The 23,286-nt window shown below is 36.8% G+C and overlaps 1 protein-coding gene across 1 annotated transcript in view; it reads left to right on the top strand.

Moving 5' to 3' along the window:
* The first annotated feature begins 446 nt into the window (after window positions 1-446).
* LOC134844972 (mucin-19-like) overlaps window positions 447-23,286 on the top strand; it is a 47,327-nt gene continuing 24,487 nt past the window's right edge. The window contains exons 1-9 of the mRNA XM_063861798.1: window positions 447-657; window positions 4,138-4,279; window positions 5,058-5,235; window positions 5,554-5,669; window positions 11,187-11,269; window positions 11,433-11,515; window positions 11,791-11,946; window positions 14,264-14,420; window positions 14,734-17,541. Coding sequence (XP_063717868.1) covers window positions 447-657; window positions 4,138-4,279; window positions 5,058-5,235; window positions 5,554-5,669; window positions 11,187-11,269; window positions 11,433-11,515; window positions 11,791-11,946; window positions 14,264-14,420; window positions 14,734-17,541 — 3,934 coding nt within the window. The remainder of the gene's footprint in view (window positions 658-4,137; window positions 4,280-5,057; window positions 5,236-5,553; window positions 5,670-11,186; window positions 11,270-11,432; window positions 11,516-11,790; window positions 11,947-14,263; window positions 14,421-14,733; window positions 17,542-23,286) is intronic.

The following is a 23,286-nucleotide window of genomic DNA, read 5'->3' as shown; positions in this document are numbered from 1 at the left end:
TTCCAGTTTCCCCCTCCCCTCTTTTCAAATTCAATTTTGAAAAGTCTCTTTAGCGTTGTCATAATGCCATGAAATTTGGCATGGTGAGCAAATCGACAATTCCGAACAGATTTATTCTTCATACTTTACAGCGTAACATCACGCATTTAGCCGTAATAACGAAAGGGGGGAACTGGAAAAGAGCCGATTGCTGGGGTGGGGGCTATATATTGAATTAACATAATTTTATTTCAAAAAATTTTCATTTAAGGTACTCTTTTAATTGCATATTGTATTAAGCAAATCGTATTAGTTGTATTGCAGCCGAATCCGTTTTCTGACATTAGTTGAACCAAGCTCTATCAGCACCATCTTCTTAACCCTTCGTCCGATTGGGAACATTTTATGAAATTGGAATTTGCAATAGAGCGACCCGCTTATTCTACGTGTGGAATTTAACAACCAAAATGTTACTCATTAAGAATTCAAGGAACAACCGAAATCCATCCAATAACACCCCACACAGTCGGAATGAAGACGACACAGCCAAAAGTGGGGGAGGGGGTGGGGGAATTGACTTCAGTAAACTCTCTCACCCCGCTACACATCATCATCATTTGGCAACTGTGCCCGAGATCCAGATGGTGGAGAACATCGCTAAGGACACGAAAGATTTAGGTTGTAAAACACTAAAATTGTATGAACAAATGGTGTTTTTTTTTCTTTTCCCTCTATCTAAGACAAACAGCAATTTTCAAAAAAAAACTTTGATGATCATCGACCAAATGTAGTTTTCTCAGGGTTCTTTTCCAGTTTCGCACCCAACTTTCAAAATTTTGAATTTCATGGTTGTTATACGTATTATTATGAAAAAAGGTGAGATGTTATGATGTAAATAATGAAGAGCAAGTCGGTACACAAGGGTTAGTTTGTTCACTATGCCAAGTTTTATCCCAATCTGACAATATTTAAGTAGTTTCTCAAAAATAAAACTCAAAGGTGGGGGTGGGCAAAAAATCCGTCTACAATTTTAGCTTTTTTCCAAGTTTCCGAATTTTGCAAAAATACAAAATACGCTTTTTGAAAAAAGTTCGTACGGCAGTTTGAGTAGAAAAAATGGCTTTTTTCCAGTTTCCCTCCACATTTCAAGTTTTCCATTTTCTCAGTTACTTAATGTGTTAATAAGGGTTAATGCGTGATGTTACGATGACAAGTATGAAGAACAAATTTGTTCACTATCGCTTGTTTGCGCAACATTTCGTTCCATTACGACAACGTAAAAGTAGTTTTTTAAAACTTAAATTCGAAACTCGGGGGTAAAGTGGAAAAGAGACAAAAAATGACGTAATGCCAACAAAAATAAAGCCATTATAATGTCTTAATGGACGAACAATTACTTTAAGATTAACAGAAGCTCCGCTAGCCCGAAAACTGGTAACGCTAATTTTTAAACATCCCTCCGAAACTTTTGAAGCTAATGCTTCAAATAGCTATTATGGTGTTTTTTATGTTAATCCGACTCAATACAAGCGTCAGCTCATAGCTATCTTGGTACGGTTTAGGATGTAGTAGATTCAGCTTGAAACTTGTTGCCGTATTTTAAATTCAAAATTTTGCTAAGTTTTAAGGCTTCGAACTAAGTGGTCAGGGTAGAGAAAAGAAGTCAAGATTTTTGGAGGAATGGTACTAAATATAGTTTTTGTTGTTTATTACGATGCTTGCTTCAAACAGGTGCAAAACTATTTTTTTTAAATAAATAAACCAGTTTCAGCAAAAAAAAATTTGTCGGAAAAAGTTAGTTATTTTTTTGTCTGGGTTCAATTTTGATATTTTTCAATTACTTTTCTGGTTACTTTGGTCAAATATGTTTGCAGCTCATTTTTTTCAGGTTACGTTGAAAAATTAGTTTTTTGGGCTCTTTTCCTTTTTACCTCTTTGTAAAGTTACAAATTAAATCTGTTGAAAAATTGTTCACACGGTATTTTGCATCTAATAAAAGCTGTAATGATTTGTTCACCTGTTTATGCTGACACGCTTCAATAGAGTTTTTAACATGAAAGTTTTTTTCAAATGGTTCCTTTTATATTGACTTTTTTAAACAATCAGAATGTTCAGACCATGGTCTTTTAAAAAAAATATAAGAGTTTTTTTTTCAAACTAGTGTCTTTTTTTACTGTGTGATGTGATAAAAAAACTCTGACTAAAAAACTAGAAAAGAGGAAATTGCGACAGTCATAGTCAATTAGTCCAACTGAACAAATAAAACGGCAAGAAATGTATGAAAAAAAATATATATATATATAAATACATTTTGAAATTTTTTAAAAATGTTTTCTAATTTTTTTTGCAGTTTTTTGAATTTTAGAAGATTGTAAGCTGCACGCTCACCTTATTAGCTCAAAATTAGGTCAAAACCAAATTTTATTCCAAAAGCTTTCAGTCTTTCGAATCACCACTGAAAGGACTTTATTATCATGTGTCACTTGCCCCATTTTCGTGGTACCTGATTTTGCGTGGAAAACAAAAAAAGTTTAAAAAAATACATCCACACACAACGTTTTCTAGACGTTTTTCTGTGTGTCGTGATAAAAGCATCTGAATGAAAAACTAGAATTTGAGTTTTTTCAACAAAATGGCAAAGCGTAGCTTCATATCACTTGCGAGACAAAATTGTTTGATCATGATTATGAATCAAAAATTGAAAGAAGAACCATAAAAAAGCGTTTTTTTGTCAAAAAAGATATAAAAATGACAAAAAAATTATAACAAATTCCCGAAACAAAATTACCTGCACCCTTAAAAATTTTAGAGAGAAGATTAAAAATGCTTAAAAGCCGAACTTTTTTGTGGAACCTAAAAAATTAAGAGACACGAAAGACTAAAGTATTCGAAGTATTTCAGTTTCGGCAAAATGACAGATCCCGACTGAAAATGATTTTTGGGATTTGTTGTGTCAAGCATGGGTTTTAGCACTGCACTAAATGCACAAAACACTCCATGAATTTATTAAGAAAACAAATTTTAATGAGCAGCATGGAAAAAAAATGTAAACAATTAACCAAAATTTCTTGGAATTCAATTCCTTGCCCAAAACCGGAATACATTAAAATGTGTTTTGATTAAGTTAAAAATGCTCAAAGCAAACAAACAGAAGTCCAACAAACATTTTTCGACGCTCTGACAACTTCCCGTTTACAAAAAAAGCAGATTTAAACCGGATTCTAACTTTTGACTGTTGTCTTTATAGGTAGGCGAATTATCTCTTCGTCACTTTAACAAATTTATTTATGACTTCTGATTTCATATGATCTGAAAGTAAAATGATTCAAATAGTTAACAGATAGTTAACACGAAAAATGTCTATATTCCGGCTTGATAACGCTTGCTAATCACTAACGTAAAAATCATAATAAATTAGCCAAACTGGAAAACACATATTTGTTAAAAAAATGACTTAAAAAAAACGAAAAAAAAACTTTAAAAAATCAGAAACAATCAACCATTTTTTCTACAGTTTTTAAAAACCTGAAATACAAAATGACGCTTAAAACTCCATGAACTGGTTTTACTCGAATGAAAACAAAATTTTAGAATAAAAAGCGTATAATTTTATGCTATTGTAAGCCTGCTCGCTCGCTTTGTTCGCTCGAATTTAAAAGAAAAGAAAAGACTACAATACACTCAAATACAAAGTTCCGCTTCATTTTCAATCGTCGGAAAAAAGATTTCAAAGCACGATTGTTTGAATGTCTGCGCTACGCTTTAATACTTCAGCTTGAAACTTTGCTAACATAAATCAGTCCAAATTGGCAAACTACAAACTTCAATAAGTTATCAGCGATGAAATACTTGCTATTTTTTCCGAACGTGGTTCGAATTTATGAAATACATTTCACCTGCGATAGTTTTTTGTAAATTATTAGGGGTTTGGAAGACATCCATTTTTTTGATATGATGTTTGAAAGAATAGTCGCAATCTTACTTGAAAAATCTGAAATTGATCTGAAAAAAAAAACGCCCGAGCATATTTAAACTAGAACCTCAGCAGGGTAGGTTTTAAAAGCACCTCAAAACAGTTCAGCGAAGATAATTTTCTTATGTATTTTCCTTCTAAAAAATTAAAAATTGTTGAAATTAGCCAATAAAAGACCTGTTTAGCCCAAAGACGAGGTTCCCTCCAGGGCTTCGTTCAACGAGAGAGTTTCAACTTCGCCCAGCTGGTGATGCTAGACGACTGTCTGCATGCGATAGAACGCAAGTTCAAAGAGTCCCACTTGAGAGCATGTGACGAGCTCCACAGGCATTTCTTCACATTTTGTCCATTTTTGTGCTTTTTTTTTGTGGGTTCTAACAGTTTTTCCTCGAGAAAATGTCTAGAGGTCGCCCCTTTACTATTTTAAGATATCTATTTTTGGAGACGGACCCTAAAATTTTTCTAAAGGCGCCCTCTGGGTCAAAATATACTAATTTTGAGGGGGGGAGTGTCTAAAAACGCCTATTTTGGCCTGTTTTTTCAAAATTATGCCTGCGGCGCATAAATTTTGGCAAAAACAGGGTCTGCTTACTGCTTTGGGAGAGCTCGGAAAATCAATTTGGTCGACCTAAAAAAAAAAGTCGACAAAACTTTCAAAACTTTTTCGAAAATCCGCACCCCTTCGAGAAAATTCTAGATCCGCCCCAGTATGTGTTTTTCAACCTTTCATTAGCAAACTAAGCGATCGGGCTGGGGGATATGATCGAGGAGAGCCCAAACTTCATTTCCATAATAGAAACTTGAGAAATCAGTATATTTTTAATGGCCATATCTCCTAAGAATCGAAAATTAATTTGATTGGTTAACATCCAATCGTTCCCTGCTCTTTGTCTTTTTGTAACTTGTTCGATAGTTGGCAATGTTTTTTGGCCGAAAAAAGCTGTAAAAAAACTAAACAACCGTCGCAAAGAAACAAACGTATAAAAAGAGCTGAAACAAAAATTCTAAGGGTCAAAGACGGAAAAAAAAGTTTCAAAAAGGAAATTTGTACAAAATGTATGAGCAAAAATAGAGTGGAGAGTGAAGAAATAGTCTCAAACTAAAGCATGACAGACGATGACTTCATGCGAGCCCACAATCTGTACAGAAGCTACCTCACGCAGAACCTCAGTGAGTTCAGGGCCATAGATGTGACCTCACTCTACCATACATTCCTGTATGGCCTGTTCGTCATGCACGAGCCACTCATTCCCCAAGAGATATCAAGAGCACTCATTGTCGGGGTGAGACAAGTTAAATAAATCTAGTATCAGCTACATCCGAATTAGCTGGCTAATAAATAATAAGAAGGACCTTGAAATCATAGCTTTACAACATCTTTGTTTCATTCGACCTGTGTATCAAAACAATTTCGGCATATTTATCGACAGAAACTTAAGTTCTAGTTTCATAAATCCTATTTTTGAAAAACAGAGCCCCCCTCTTTCATCACCAGAAAGTAGATATTTTGACGTTCCAAGTGTTGAAGACAAAATGAATATGAAAGTTTAAACAGTTTCGTTGATGTAATCTTCATTTTGTACTGTGATTACTTTGTTCAGGACAACTCGGCCGAGTTTCTGAAGCTGCTCACTGTGCCCAGGAGGAGAGCCTTGCTAAGACTCACTCAGCACTGGTCATTCCTCAAACACGGACGCAAAATCAGATCCAGCAAAATGTAAGCAACTCCCGCTCGAGTTCGTTAAAAATCATTTTTTTGCATCTAAGCCTTGGCTCTAAAGGCGTTTTCAAGGAACATATATTAAAAAGTATCATATTCAGATACTAGTCGATTAGCAGAGTTAAACTGCTGTAAGCTATTCTGAAAACAAAAACACTCTGACACGAGCGTCGCGACACTGAGAAAAAATTTGTTGTATCCTTTTGGCACCTGAATTACAACTGAAATAGTTAAAGTATGATCCCACAGCTGACCCCCATGAAATTTCTTTGAGATACTTACACAAAAGCGAAAAAGCACAATCGAAGCCATAGTATCCAACTCCGTGAGTAGTCGTACCTAAAATTATTCAACCTGTTTTTTTTTTAAATTGTTTTTTCCTTCTCTATTTCTGCCAATGTAAACTGAATATCTGCAATGTGTTTTGACATTGCCGCATCTAATTCAGTGTATGTGAAGTTTTTATTGATTCGTTGGTGATGTCTGACAACCTGCTTGTCAATCATAGCTGACCTTTGTATCGTCACGAACCGCATGAAGCACATAAGTGCAGTTAAATTTTGATGTTGTATGATACAGTTGGACTTAAAATACTTTCACTTATTTTAATGTTCTTGCCTTCAACATGACGCAGCCCGTAAAGAAAAAGAGGCAGGGATTTTTTTTTGAAATTTATGTCTTTTTATGACTAGAGTACGCCAAAATCTCCAGTTTATTGGGATGAATGGTTAGTGAAACTCCATTGGGAGATGATTGGAAAAACGTAACATCGATCCGGACGACTTTAACTTCACAGGAAGACTTACAGTGGCACAAATCGGAGGACTAGCGGAAGAGGTCGATGGGACTCTGAAAAAAATTGAAACCGAACCTTAAGTTGTTCATAGGCGACAAAAAACAACGACTTTTCAGGCAAGAGAACCTGAGGTGAACACTAAAATCTTTACCAAAGAGGGGATTGGATCACAGGGAATGAGTGTTCAAGAGGGAATGAAACACGATATGCACACAAAAGAGGGTTTTTTACTGGAAAAAACAGCATGAAAACGAAACAATTGAGAATTTTTGCGCTGATCTCAGCATTCTAGCGGGACGGTGCGCGACTTCACAAATGTGGAAAACGATTTGCGGGGTGTTTTTCATGAGGTGAGGGAAATCGATTGCCAAAAAGAACTATCAAGGACAACAAAGAGTAGGTCTGTTTATTTATTCTTCCCTATGAATAGGGTAACTCGGCTTTACTCCTACGTCGCCGGCGCCACGTTTTATCAACAAACAGGAACATGTGGGAAACATTCAGCATTATCTGCGCCACGTATTAGCATCAAACAGGAGCCAATGAGAGACAAGCTTTTTCCGGAACGGGGTAAAAATGGGCGCGGAAAACACTAGGAAGTGTTATAAATGTGACGCTCTTAATTTTATAATAGATCACATCAGCGCGTGCCAAGTGCAAAATGCCACGTGTAACTCGAGCCAAAAAATTGATCGCTTTGAACGAACATGTTGGGAGGATGCGGCGAAGAGCTAATAAGAAGGGGTGTGGACGCAGAAAATTCGGCATGATGCATGAAGAGAAAGAGCATCACAATAGCATGCAAATCCTGGCAAGTGGAACACAAGAACAAACTGCGGGATGGGTAAACAAGGAGGGGCAACCAGAGTGTAGTTCAAATTCCAGTAACGGCCAAACAATGGTGATGCCTATTAGAAAGAAAAAGAAAAATAACAGAATTGGATATTCCAATAGCTCGAATACAGCGCCAAAAATGTGCAGGAAATTTATGTAGCTGGGGGTAGATAGCTTTCTACACGTAATTATCATCAGCTTGACCAATCTAAAATACACGGCCATTGAATCAGTGTACACCTTCAGCCAGGTAAAGCGAAAGACCCACACTTTGGGAAAGGCGGAAAAAGTAACCATTGAGCTGAACGACGGAGCGACACAAAAGAAGGTGTCGATCAAAGCATGAATTCGCCAGTTTACCTTAGAGAGCGACTCGATTGGACCCTGGGCCTGGAACTTGTGTAATAATAAAAAGGGAAGGGTGAGGGGACAATGAAGATGAAGAACAACGATGTGCAACTCGAAGGTACGAGCAGAATTCTTTGAATTACTGAAGCCAAAAAAAACTAAAAGGGTCGTATGTGCCCGTTGAGTCTACGGGATAAAGAAAAAAATTTCGACTGATGAAGGATGGGTGTATCATATTTATTCAGATAAATATTTTGCATCTGTAACTGTAATCACAGATAAGAAATACGAGAGTATCATTTTATCATCAGAGTATAGGGATTTGAACAAACAAGTACACAAGAACAAGTACCTAACGCCAAAAATTCATGAGTTGTTGAACGGGACAAGTCAAATGATTGCAGGTGACGCACTTTTTTTTACAAAACTTTATTTATCGTATGCTTATTGGTAGGGGGTTTTTGAAGCAAAAACAAGTCAACCAGCGTAATTTCTCACTAATGGGTAAAATCTACAGGCACTTACCGACTCAGAAATGGTTTTTATAGGTTCAATACAATGCTGATTGAAGTCCAAAAGGTAATAAACACCTTGATTAAAAAGCTAACTCAGACACACGCCTTTATTGACGATATACTAAAAATATCAAAAGGAACAACAAATGGTTAGGTTTTCAAATCAGCAGCTCATGCAACGAGAAAACAACTAAAAACACTAGTGTGTCTCTTCGCACTCTTTATAAGCTTCTGCCAAAGCTCGCGGAGATCAATTCCCCATTACGACCGTTACTTAGTCAGAGTACGGAGTTTGCCAGGACACAGTAATGCAAAATGGAATTGAAAAAACTGATGGCCAACGTAAAAGAATTGAAACAAATTGACATTCATACCTGGCTTGGCCCAAGGCAGGAACAGCAAAGCTAAGAAAACAGGCAAGGGATCTCTTTTGTCTCCCGTTACCTATATGCAGCAGAAGGCAAGTACTCGAGGAATACGCTGGAATTACTAGCTGTTGTATGGCCCACAGAACGCTCTAAGATTTAGAAAGACGGGTACTCTTTTCAAGCTATTTCAGATCAAAAAGCACAAATAACTATTTCAACTTCATCTCCAAAAATTTTTAAAACGTTACTCAGTAGTTATTTTGATGATATGACCAATCTTGCCGTACAAATCTCAAAAAAAAAAGATCACCGCCAAGGCGCTGAGAATAAACTTGATAGGTTAAATTTCAAGACTCCCCTACCCAACAAACGCATCAAAATTGCATCTAAAGTGTGACAAAAATTTCTTTCTTTAACTCCCGAACAATCAGATTGCGAAAAGGAATAATCACATAATCAAAGAATTAATCCGCTGGCCAAAGGAATAATTACAAGTATGGGCCAAAACTACACGCAACACAGCCACAATTTTGTGAGCTGGAAGATTTTCATTTTGTTGAACGGCATTCTGCCAACTCCAAAATCGCAATCACAACTTTACAGTTACAATCGACTACATTGCCAGCACCATGTGCGGGAAGAAAAATACGCGGCAAAAACCAGAGGTTGACAAAAGCATCAAAGAATGCACCAACTCAAACAGAGAGACACGAAAAAACGGGTTGATTAGGAGAAAGCAAAATGAAAACGCCAAACGACTATCTATCGGAGCAGAAAAATTGGATGCCAATGATGATGCTGCAAATTTTGGCATCTACCGCAAAGTACTTCAAACAAACTTTGAAACTCTCAAGACGGAGATATACCTAAAGGTAGTCTAGGGGAAGCGTACATACCTAGAGTGACATAAATTCTTTAATTAAATTATTGCGCTCAAGTATCTAGCCAAATTGTTCTAAAAATTTTCAAGAATTACATTGCAATCACGGACACCCTAAAACTGATTATGGACCAGGCCTTCGGTTTTTTCTCAGAAGAACTTCAGAATTTCTGTATTTCGAAGGTATTCTAATAAACTATTCTAAATCTACGTTCTATGTACAACTAATGTACAGATACTTAAAAGAATAAAACTAATAAAAGATAGTGTGTTAATTTAAAACATTCTAAAAGGACAACTGACTACACACTGCGATCGACCGATGGTCGTATCGAAATTAGTTAACAGGTATTAATTAATACCGAAGGTCATTTAAAACAACTAATACAAATCACAACATATTCAATAATAACATTGCCAGTCAAAAACAACATGGCCACAAGAATGGTTGAAAGAACCATAAGGGTGCTTAAAAACTCTTCTTTATCCTATTTTGTAAGGAAAAAAAACAAACATCGGGCTTTCAGTACAGTGGGTTTGTAATACAGTGCAAAACAAACATCTAACCATTGAAATCACACCATGGAGGAGAGGCAAACACGGTAGTAGAAAAAAATGGAGGGTTTCTTGTTCAGACGAAGTGGTCAACCGCTTAGATCGGAGCCACAACCAGGCATCTGCTCCATAAGAGAAAACCAAAAAGCAGCGGAAATATTAGGAGAAAAAAAAATGAAAACGCCAAGGGATTACCTATCGGAGAAGAAAAATTGGGGGAGAAAAGAGGCAAACCATGAAGCGACAAGAAAACGACAAAAAACAGAAGAATCGAGTAAAACAGAGAACAATGACACCGTCAACGAACGCTTCACAAGTAATGATAATCACAAGAGACCAGAAAGACGAGCGCTGATCGATTGAGAAAAACAAAACCGAGGGTGGAGCAAAATAGAAATCTCAGGAACGCCGGCGAGAAGATGAACGCGATGCCGAAAAGCTGTCACCAAAATGGGAACTACGAGGACCAGAAAAATCCGGAAAGACGATCAAAAAGGCGATGCGATAGAAATTATACAAGAAATAAGAGAACCCCGAGAAAGAGTAGGCTGAGGCGTGAAAATTAAGAAACTCTTGGTGCTAATCATTTTACTTTTACTAGTTTTTAAATGCTATTTATAGAACTCACGTATACAACTATACAGTTCTATAGTATTTTCAGATTTTTCATGAATTTCAACCTTTAGTTAATTTTTTTGTGGCCGACCATATGACATAGGGGCCTTTAGTTGAGTTTGCTTGGAGTTTATGTTGGTGTCTGGAAACCCGTCTGTCAATCATATTCGACCTCTGTATCGTCTGGAACCGCCTGAAACATAAATTGGCAGTTAGCCTTTGATATTGTATGATACAGAGGGATTTAAGACACTTCCACTTACTTTCGTTTTCTCACCTTTGAAACTTCGATTTCATTACAGTTGATTTACAGTTGACGCCACTTACCCATTTCAACCTGTGAGCATGTCAACAGCCTTCTTTCATCGGAACATGTGCTTACTTAATTCATAAAGCGGAGCCATTTTTTGTTTTCAAACGGCAATTTGAACCCGCAATAATAAATTCCCATTTGCAATTTTTCTCTGCAGCTACCTGTAACACAAGGCAAAAAATAGATGTAAGGCTGCTGAAACAATTTAAAATTGTCTAACTGGATTAAAATTAATTGGATTAAAGAACTTCAGGTCAATTTTTAAGTGCATCTTTTTGTCAATTTTTCAGGAAAGAGCGCAACAAAGCGAAGCACCATGGTTTCTACGAGTACTACATCAACTGTACGGGAGAGAAGCTATTCGGAATACAAGGTCGCATTTCTCAAAACTACCATTAGTTTCAGTCTCAAACAAAAACTTATTGAGTGTCATCCTAAAATAAAATCTATGAAAATAACAAGAAGCACACTTGAGTGAATAAAGCAAACGTAATCGGTTGATTATAATAAACTGATTCATTAATATTTGAGTGTAGATATTTCTGTGGAGGAGCTGGAGCAGATCTTCATCACATCTGCAGTGACCATCTGCTGCTCAGAAGAATGCCTCATAGACAAGGTGCCTCGATGAGTTATGAAAGATAATTTTATTAAAATTACTCATTCATTTTTTTCTACTTCTATCCAAAACTTCTGCAACTAAAAACAACTTCTGCAGGTGAAAATAATACCACAACCAAAATGACTTTCTTAGATACTTTGAAAAACTTTTTTTTGTCTCTTGCTTGCTTTCTTTCCTTCTTTCTTTCTTTCGTTCTTTCTTTTTCTTTATTTATTTTTTTCTTCTTGCCTTCTTTTTGGGCTTTGTTGACTTTCTTGTTTCTCCTTCTTCAGATTGGTCTGTCAGAAGAGGAGGGCCATTGTGAGCACGAGGAGATCCTCACTTCAGGACTGCCTCCTTCCTTCGACAGAGTGAGCACGGAACACCTGCTGGAGTATGTTCCAGGAGCCTCCATCCAGAGTTTCTACCTAGTCCGCAAACTCACTAAGGTGATTCTACTCAGCATCCCATTTGGAAGAGAGTAAAAACGAGCCCTCCTTCCCTCAATTATAGTTGCTCAATTTTTCGAACGAGTGGTCATTTAAAAAAAAGTTTAGTGCTGATTTAAAGTATTCGGGCAAAACGAGCGAAATTAGAAACTTAAAAACAAATTTTCTTGGGTTGTCATTAGAGTTTATTTTACCAGAAACTTTGTTGCTTTTTTGCACGAATTCGGAACCGGAATTACATTTCAAAACGGTTAGTTTTAATTCGTTTTAGTCATCCAAAGTTTATGCTAATAATTACCGGGTCAGTTGGTTCAGCAAATAAATCAGTGATTTCTTATGGAATTCTGCAAAGCTTAAGAAAGCATAATCTTAATAAAAACTAGCCTTCAAAAGTTGATTTGAAAATTTTAACAATCTTTATTTTATATAGGGAGACTGACATGTTTTTGGAGAGTTAACTCAGGAGAAAGCAACTCATTTTTGGGGTGAAAATTTAAATCCAAAATTCGCAAAAAAATTCTATAGGGATCTGGTGAGGTTCTTAAAAATTTCTATTCTTATCAACTTTTGTCCGATTTCTACCCAAAATGCAAATATCTCGTTTTAGGTTTCCGTTGATGCTCTTTTTGTCCACAGAAATTGACTCAGCACAAAATTGAGGACAAACGGGCCAAAAACCTTGCTACAAAATTTACAAAAAGGCTAATGTTTTAACCAATTTGCTGTTCCGCAAGCAAAGAAAAACAAATTGTTAAAACTTGTTTTGCTCCAAAATGCTCCAAAAGCAGCAAAATCTACAGAATGCACAACAAATATGTGGAATCCAGATCAGTTTGCGGAATTCATAAACCAGTAATTGTTCCGACTTTCGATACGAAACTGACGGAATATTTATGCTCGGGGTGGGTTTTTTTTCTACAGACAAATTTCGACTTTTTAACAAGCCATTTTTGACGGATTTTTTTTTGATATCATTAAAAAGATATTGTTGTCCTGAGCTCAAATTTGAAAAGATATTTTACCTGTGATCATTTTTCGTAAAGTTGTGGGGGTTTAAAGATTGCCATTTTGGCCAATTTGGGACAATTAACGCGCGATATATTTCGTGCTATTAACGCGTAAGCGGAGAGTTAATTCGTCTTAGAAATCGATCCAAATTGGTTGAAAGAAGCTTATTTGTCATAAGTGATTTGTAACAAGGAGCGAAATCTATCTTTTTGTACTTTATATGGCTTGCGGGGGGGGGGGTGATTTTCAAAAAAAATTCAAATTTTAGAAAAAAAAATGTAATTTCATTTTATTACATTAAATTTTTTAATGTTTTTACTGCTCCATAAAATCTTAAAAGGCAGTCGGAACATTCATGGCTTCGCCCTGATACGAGCAGTCTTGTTATTCAAATGTTGAAAAGATCGTGCTGTCGATGATTTCGCATTTTGTTTGGTGAATTTTTTAGAGCTATTGTAATTCATTTGTTTTAGGATTTGATCAGAAAGAGCGACAAGCCAAGACAATGAAGTTCTGCCTACTAGCACTTAGAGTTTAAATTTAAAAAAAGAGTTCAAGTTAAAAGACGCCTAATCGGCAATTACAATGAAAGTGCCATCCTCAATTAGAATAAAAGTCATCAAAAGCAAAAAAAAACAATTATTTAGAAAAAGTTTTTCTAACTCTTTTCAAAAAGGCTTTTTGCCTTTCATTCATTTTTTGGAACCAAATTTTCACGATTACGCCTAATAATTAATTGGCTAAATTCTTTTGCAATTGAATAGTTCTCTCATCGCATCATTGATAACAAAGCGACAATAAAATCAAGGGAAAAAATCTTTGTTACAAATGCGGAATCAGTATTTTGGACCTGAAAAGAACACAATGATTTGCAAAATTCATTTACATTTGCGTAATCTACTTATAATTTGCGGAACTCAGTCACAAATGCAGAATCTGCAACAATTTGCTGTATTCGCTCATTGCGGATTTCGCGACAGAAGTGTGATGCTTACAAATTTAACTTATCATTATTTGCTTGTGAGTTCCGCAAGATTTTTGTAAGTGGATTCCACTGACACCTTTGAATAGGCTTAAAAGCTTGCCTAGGGGATCTGGCCTTGTTTACACACCAAACTGTCGACATATCCTGATTAACCTCTTGTAATACTAACTGACATTAAAACTGTTCTAAGCAATAATTTTCCCAATGGCTGCCCAAAAAAGCATGGAGTAAAAAAGAAGTAAAACAATTACGGTTACTTGAATCACCAATGAAGCTCAAAAAATTCATTATTGTTCATCTTCCTGCCATTGATTTAATTTTCAGTTCTTGTTGCATCACCCTGAGGAGTTCGACGCCAGAAACTTTGGGCGTCCAGGGCTGGGAGAGGAGTGGTTCCAGAAGAAGGTTCTGGGCCGGTACTTCGTCTACAATGATCCACAAGTGGCAGACTGCTTCGACATGTACTACGACCCAGACCCAGGTAACATATAAAATTGAACAAATTGGGACATGGTCACAATTCGGCAATCCCTCAAGGCTCATTCAATATTTGGCGTAGGAGGAAACCCTCTTTTTGATTGATTTAACGACGGCCATTTCTGTCTGACAAACCTGCAATTTTTAATGGCACTTTGGGCGCCAATACTTTCCAATTTATGAAACCAATAGAACCGCCCGCCCGTCAAAAGGCTCCTGCGCGTCCGACTGCTTGGAAATAACATTTCTTGAAAACTGCTAGAAAATAAATAAAAATGAATTAATATTTTGAGATATCTATGAAGTTCGATTTTCAGCGGAGCCTGACGGGAAACGGAAACAGTCTCTTAAATACTACAGATGCAGCATGCTCTTTAACATAGTCTGTTGTACTCTGGTTCGGAAGATAGAATTGTTTGACTACTACATGATCATGGATCTCGAGCGACTCGACTTGAAATTAAGTCCCGAGTACCTCATCAACGTCTCCGACAGACTACCCAGAAGTCTGTCTACTGTACTACAAAGACATGTCGGAAGATTCCATGGTATGAAGTTAGTGATGACCTTGGTCGGTCGTGTTTTGGACCGTAGAATGAACAACCATCTCACGTATGAGAAGTTTCTAGAATATTACTTAGACTGTTTCTTTCCTCGACTCGCCAACGAAGCCCAAAATGAGAACATAAAACATTCGCCTCAAGGAATGAAGATTTTCACTATTGTCTTTGCAAACCGTTGGATCCTTTTTGAACTTAATATGGAAGAAGTGACCCCTAAACAAGTTCAAAGGGAAATTGCACTTCTGCAAGAGGCTACAGGCGATGTTGAAAGACTCTCGCGGACTCCTTATACTGGCGCGGTTCCAAAAATGCACTCGCAAGCGCGTCTCCGCCAACAGCCCCACGTTCCGCGGCGACCCACTTGGGAAGGAGATTTCAACATTAAACCGAAAGAGTCAACCACTGTTCCGTCAATTGGGCCGAGCGTCAACACTCCTGCAATTGATGTTGCATCAAAATCACAGAGTATTGAAAAGCCTCAATCAGTGGAGCCACCCGAAGGTGCACGACAAATAACGGAAGAGCAACTAGAACAGCTTTCCAAAGAAGCATCAAAAGAGTTTGAAAATCAACAAGCAGTTGGTCCCGAGATGATGACACGCGGTGACTCGGCAACAATGTCAAAAGAACGAGATGAATTTGGAACTTTGATTTCGGATTGGCCAGTAGGATCCCAAATTAGTCAAAGCCAAAAGGATCCAAGTCAGAGAGACCCAAGTAATGCGCCTATCGGACCACAGAAGTCAAATGAGTTTTCGAGGTCTCCAGGTTCCAAAGACAGTCCAGAAGATCCGGTCCTCACAGTTCCCACGACTGTTGGTTCCACTCAAAAACGAACACAAGGCCAGTTCGAAACAGAACTGAGCCAAAACGAGGCAAACGTAAAAGAACCAGGTACTGTTCGATGGCGTTCGATGGGTCAAACTGGACAGGTAAGTCAAACCCAGCCCGGCTGGTCGACCAAAGAACTATCCGACAAACCCGAAACTGAACAGACTGTTGGTCAAGATAATGACCCTGAACTTATTCCGGAATCTTCAGATGCCGCGGGAGCTGCGAGCGGAGTTCCTGTTCCAATTGAACGACAGAACCAACAGACTTTACCCTCCTTACCTACTGAAACTATGAAACAGTCTCGAGAATCTTCGGCTATAGATTATAATTTTGCTTCACAAGCTGTTCCTGAAACTGAGAGGAAGCAAACAACTCAACAGCCAACAGCTATGACACCCGGTGAATCCGCGAATGCTATGTCAGGACAGCAAGAAGAACCAGCTGAGTCAGCGGTGAGGTCAAAATTGTCAACTATTAGTCCACAGGAGCCTACAGAAGGTCTAGGTGCGTCCGAAAGATATGCTAGATCATCCAAACATCAAACAGAACCACCTGTTGCACCGGAGGCAGGTCTGGAGTATCAACCGGAACCTTCAGAGAGTGAAATGGCACCGACAGGGGTTCCAGTTCCGATTGAAAGGCAGAACCAACAGACTTTGCCATCATTGCCTACTGAAACTATGAAACAGTCTCGAGAGTCTTCCGCTATAGATTATGACTTTGGCTCACAAGCTGTTCCTGAAACGGAAAGAAAGCAAACGACACAACGGCCAACAGTTATGACACCCGGTGACTCAGCTGATGCAATTTCAGGACAGCAAGGGGAACCAGTCGAGTCAGAAGAAAGAACAAAATTGTCTAACATTGGTTCAAAAGAGCCTACAGTAGGTCAAACTGAGTCTGAACAGTACGCAAGATCATCCAAACGTCAAACAGAGCCAAATGTTGCACCTGATACAGGTCTAGAGTATCAGCCGGAACCTTCAGAGAGTGAAATGGCACCGACAGGGGTTCCAGTTCCGATTGAAAGGCAGAACCAACAGACTTTGCCATCATTGCCAGCCGATACAATGAAACAGACGAAAGATTCATCAGCTATAAAATACGACTTCGGTTCTCAAGATGGTCGCTCTGATAAAAGACAGACAACTCAGGATCCAACGGCGACCGGAACCAATCAAAAAGACCCAACTTTACAACCATTTGGAGCAGAGATGGAATTTAGACATGATGAAGTGCCAATCAAACCTGAATCGGAAGCACAGGTTGCGCCAGAGGCCGGGTCAGAGTACCAACCAGAACCTTTGGAAACCAGAGTCAATGAGACTGCTATATCAGGACCCGTTGCAAGGACAAAACAAGCTACTTTCGGATTACCTAGTCAAAATTTGCAACAGACTCAAGAATCCTCAGCTATAAAACATAAATTTAACTCGTACGACGCGCGAAGTGCTGGCTCTGCAGTGAGCGAGGTCAGTTTTGACAAGGAAAACCTAGAAGACATTGAAAAGCTGGGAGGTTCTATGTCAAAAGCCGATAAAGAAAAAGCCAAGACTCGTGAAAAGTGGGTTCCGTCGCCCGCGCCTTCGTCATCTTGCGATTGTGAAGATTCAAAGTGTTCCGAAAAGCGTCTGAGTGGTTCAGAAGTTGACATAGCAGGCGACGCTACATCTGGAACCCAGCTGGAACCATCCATTGGAATGACCGGAAAACACTCTGACGGTTCAGGTTAGATTATCATAGTGGTATGAGACTACTATTTTGTGTTGAAAAAGTTGAAGTTTTTTGTAGTTCAATTGTAGTTCAACATTTTTTGTAGTTCAATTGACAGCGAGTTACTCTTTATTTCCGTTATTGTAACAGAAACATTCTGAGTGCAGCGTGATTTGAGATTTTTTTTACTCCAAATGGCTCCCTGAAAAAGTTAAGAATTGATCGGAAGCTGTAAAAAAAGACTGCTCGGATATCAGGACAATCCTTGAAAGTGCCTACTATCCCCGTAATTGGTATCAAACAGTTTTTGGGGAAAAATGAAAAAAAAAAACCAATATTTGAAAAAAAAATCAAACAACAAGTGTGAAAGTGTGAGTCATAGCAAAATAACACGACCGTTTAGGTTGCCTCAATTCAATGTGGAACGATTTTGTAGTGCGGGAAAATTCTACACGCATTCGAGTTACGCTTTCAGCCTTATAAATACAAGACTGCTTGTATATCAGGGCAAAGCCCTGAATGTTCCGACTGCCCCTAATTCCTATCGAATAGTTTGTGGGAAAAGAAAATATTGAAAACCTGTAGATATTGGACGAAATCAAAGCGTAAAATTTTGAGTCGTACAAAATTAATAGGACCAATTAGCTAGCCTCAATTCAGTTTGGAACGATTTTGTTGTGCGATTAATTTGCCACGCATAAATAGTTAGCCTTACGCTCTCAGCATTATGTCAAAGCGCGCATAATTTAGTCCAGAACATGGCCAACTTGGCAGTATCAAACCCCCTGATTTTTACAAAAAAATAATTGGAGGTAAAATATATTTTTACATTTGAGTTCAAGAAGTCAATATCTTCAATGGGATATAATTTTTTTTGTCGGAAACTAATATTTCGATTGACAAAATTGACTGAATAAAAAAACCACAACGCCCGTGACCGAACACAAGTGACTAAACTCCTGGTTTACTCAAAACTAGAGTCACCAAAGGGTTGATCGTCTGGCATTTACAATGCATTTGAAACTACCTGAATTGCGTAAGAGTTCTTTTCAGAAACAGTATATTGAGAGTATTAAACTTTTAAATTTTGGCAAAAGTTTTCAAAAACGATTATTTTTGAATTTAGAACTTTAAAATTATCAGACATTGATCAATGCTTATATAAACAAGCCATACAAAAGTAATAGAAGCTTTTAGCTTGTCTGAAAAAAATTATCCAGCGAAACAAAAAAAATCCAATTTTGTGTATCCAGGATTACTACGTTATGCAAACAAAAAATTAAAATTTGCATGCAAAAATTTTTTTGGAAAATGTTTGTTTGAGTACAAAACTCAATTTGCGGTTGAAAAAAAAATTTGGGCAACTCAATTTTACTTGGAAAAGTTTTTGTTGTGGCCATCAGAAAAAAAGCGAGTTATACAATTTTCATTTATGGAAATTGTATAATAACCATTATATTTCCTAAAAATAAACATAGTTTTTTTTTCATCACGAAACTGTTTTATTTGGTTCAAATAGCAAATAGCCCTAGAAATTAGTTCGAATCTTTTTTCAATGCTTTTGGAAAGTGTATGAAAATTGTATGATAAGCGTTTTTCCATATATTTGATGTATGGAATTGTATGATAAGCGTTTTGGTGTATGGAATTGTAAGATAAGCATTTTCGGTTTACGGAGTTCAACCCGGGCGAGCATAGATATTCCGTTTTCTTCGAAAATTGGAACAAAGTCTCCGAAACACGCATTAAATTAGCCCGGAGCCTAGCCTAAATGAAAAATTTTTTTAGGGGAAGGATGTTCACTTGGTTATAAAAAAATTTCCAGCCAATCAGATTTTGATATATTGCATGCATGCCTTAGTGGTTGAGGTTGCCGTTTAATCCTAGGGAAAATGTTGTTCACTTGAGGAGAGGATATTGTTCACATAGGCAAATATATATTTTAAACTTCAACCCAGGGAGACGTTTGTGACGTTGGCAACAGATACACGTTCTACTGGGCCCATTAAGCTCAAACATTCCCCCACCCTGTGAAGATTCTATTTCATATCTGAAAAAATCTGTTTGAGATCTAAATTTCAAATCTAGAATAGGTTGTGAAATGTTAAAAAAACTTTTGGATACTTTAAGAATGGGTTATTTTAGATCTAATTCCAGATCTCAAATTCTGTTTTTATTTTTTATCTCAGATCTGAAAAGTTAATAATTCTGACTCAATTTTCGTTATTGTTCTGTTCTTATAGCTTTTTCTAGCTGCTAGCAGGTACCCAGCAGAATCTCCAATTGGAGACTGCTGAATTATGCTTCCGAAGTATGAGATAAACATCGGAAACGATTAAAAAGCGCATGAAAACAAAAAGTTCGATAGTTTTTCTAATAACATTTGAAAACTCGTTAAAACATTTAAGCAAAAAAATATTTGAAAAAAAAAACTGTTTGTGTAATTATTCGGAATTTTTTGCCGCTAATTAATCTTAATTTAATTAAGTTTTGCCTAAAAAGCAAAAACTGGAAAACTCAATTGTTTGCTCGAAGTTGCATACATTATAATTTAATAAAGGAAATCTCAGATTTAATTTCAGATCTGAAAAACTCTCTTTCAGATCCAAAATTCAGATCTAAAAGTTCCAGTTTTTTATCAAGAACTGAAACAACAATCTTCACATCTGAGAATCAACTTATGTAGGAAATAAAGAATTTCAGATCTTCTTTAGAAAACCCGCTGGGTACGGGTTGTGAGTATGCTAATTGAAGTAATCTAATTTCACATAGGGTACTAGTATATTTGCTATTTTTCTCCAAAAGGAATGTGTTGCTACAAAGAGTGAAGTTGGCTACAGATTCAATTTGATCCTATTTTTTTCAGTAAAACCTGAGTATAGCTAAAACCTTCGACTCTGAAAACAACGCTCCTTGTAAAATAGAACATTAACTAAACCAAATAACAATTATTTAAAAATTTTAGTGGAATTTAGATTTGTACAAACAGGTAAAGGTCAAAAGAAACAGGAATAGCCGGTTACTGTGCAAGTAGCCCCGAATGTTCCGACCACAGTCTTAGAAAAATATTAAAAAAAAACTTTTTTTTCAATTAGTTTCGTTTTTTTCTGCATGATGTGATAAAAAGATTTGAACAAAAAAAAAACTTCGGCATATATGACAGTCATAGTCAACAATCACTCGGAAAACAGTTTTTGCAACAAATTGACAAGAAAAACGAAAAGAAATTGTATAAAACATTTTTTAGAAAATTAACAAATTTTTTCAAAAACTTTTGCAGAAATTTTTGGAATTTCAAACCTTTCTTTACAAAATGGCTCTAAAACACTCCAAAAACTAACTTTATTTGAATGCAACTAAGTTTTTGACGGCTTAAATTATTTGTAGTTCCTAATTTTGCGTGTAAAACAAAAAGAAAAATTGTTAGATCGAAATTAGACCAAAAATCAAAAATTTCAAACCAGTTTTTCTCGACATTGTGAAGAAATTGATCAAACGCCGAATGCTCCAGAGCGCAAAGATAAAAAGTAACAAAGATGTTAACTAAGGTGCAAGTGTTTGTATTAATAAGTCCTTTCGAAATACGGGATTTTGGAACAGAGAGTATGAACCTTTTTTCGATAGTCGAGGAAACGCAGCAATGACCTTTTTTCTTGTAGAACATTTTCTAATATGCTCAGAGTTTTTGCGGCTCTAGATTTTTAATTGTTGAAGATGCAATAATTTCGTTTTGCGTAACCATTTTGTCTTTAAACTATAGGGAGATTTCTTCAATATGAGTAAAAGGACTCGACAAGGGCATTAGTTAAGTAGTCAGATCCTTTTCACAGCTTAAAGTGAACGAGTGAACGCCAAGGTAAGCGAGTAAATTTCCAATTTTCTTACTATTTCTTATCCAAAACAAATCCAGCTTTTGTGTAACCCCTGAGTCATAGCCTGCTCGACCCCTAAGAAATTAGGGTATTCAAATATCTGACGTTTTGATTAACCAGGGCCCTAGGTTTTTTTTTCTGAAACCGGGTATATAGGGGATTGACTAAGAAAAGACTTAAGCTGGTCCAATTAACTATTACAATTTCATTGTTTTAGATTAAAAAATGGTAATTTGCAAAACTAGTTAAGCAGACTGATTGAGTGAAAATCAAAGAAACGCATTCCCCTTATTTCGCTTACTTTCACTTGCGACTCTCCATTTGTTAGGCATTATTCACTCTGATCTGTTGTTTGAAAAAAAATGTTTAGACAAACGAAAACCGATTGGTTCAATCAGCATACTCGCACAGTTTGAGCCTAATCGGGCTAAGAGAATCAAATATGAATCAGTTGCCGGTGACCCAAAATTTAATACCAGCCAAATTAACATCGTAAAATTTAGTACCTGGTCATTTCACTACTAAACAATTTCAATCCACAACAATTCAACTCCATTTTTATAAGTTACAATTAATTCTGTATGAAATTTTTATCCTAAATCTCCCATCACACAAAAATTAATCCTGCAACTAATGCACGCGTCACATTGAAAAACTTGGTTTATTTCCGTTGCCTGAAAGGAGGGTTCCCAATTTACTTAAGATTCTTATCGATACGTTCCTATTTTAATTTCAGTTAGGTGTTTCAATAAGCCATTATGATGAAAAAAAAATCGGCTTGTGCTAATTCATAACAATCTGACCTAACATCTCCGACACATTTAAAATATTGACAGTACTCAAGTGATAAACAAACGCAAACACCAAACAAAAATTACGATTTAGTCTTTTTTCTAACTCACATTTTCATCTGCAAACAAGTCAAATCTTTAAGCGCCCGGCTGTGAAATTTTTGTTGAGTGAAAAAATAAGTTTACCGAAAATTGAATCTTTAAAAATACTCCCAAAATGTTCTATCAGCTTTATTCAAGTGTATTTGCAAAATTTGAAACCAGCGAGATACGACCGTTAGTGGGATTGCTAGAACAACAAATGCTGTCGAAGGATGGCATTTTGACTTTCAATGTATTTCAGCGGAGTTCACTCAAATATGTGGAAAGTTGTAAGCAGCCTGCACAAAGACGCTTCTCTGCAAAAATCGGAACTTAATCGATGCATCGAGTGGCCATATATTCTCAAAAAAAACAAGTAGCACCGTGTATTAAATGAAAGATTACAAAACATAATGTGTTGAACCAGAGTAAGCTTGTCTTCTTTCATTCATATGATTCTGGTATTGCACCAGCTTGCATATACGCCTTCCTTACCAACGAAACGATCTCTTTCTGCAGGCGTTAATTGATTTAGCACTCAACTGCCGGCCTGATCTTTTTTTAGATTTTAAGCAACTTGCTCTTCAGTTAATCCAATAATTTTCCTTGGGTTGCTTTTTCCATCTCTCATAAACTTATATGATAAAAATCAACGAATTGGGCCTGCAATCAACAAACTACATGCAGAAAACATCAAAAAAAATTTTAGCAGAACTTGACTCGTGCAGTAGTCGTTTAGTCCCAAGACAATCGCCCTTTTTTGGGATGCTAGGTGGGGACCAGGGGCTATCAAACCTTTTAGCGCTGCGTTTATGTGCCAAAAATTCAAAAAAGTTGAACAAAGCAATCGTGTTATAATTTTCAGTTCGAGATTAATTCTCAAGTTGAATGGTTTTTAGTTTTTTGGCTTTAGTTAAATTTTTTAAAAACTTCTGTGCCGTCTAAAATTTCTAGAAAACTACACCATTTTTAGCCATAGAAGGTTTTTGAAAGATTGCTCATTTTTTGGTTCGAAT

Source organism: Symsagittifera roscoffensis, chromosome 4, assembly GCF_963678635.1.
Source record: "Symsagittifera roscoffensis chromosome 4, txSymRosc1.1, whole genome shotgun sequence".
Taxonomy (NCBI): Eukaryota; Metazoa; Xenacoelomorpha; order Acoela; family Convolutidae; genus Symsagittifera; species Symsagittifera roscoffensis.
This window is presented reverse-complemented; position numbering and strand designations above follow the sequence as displayed.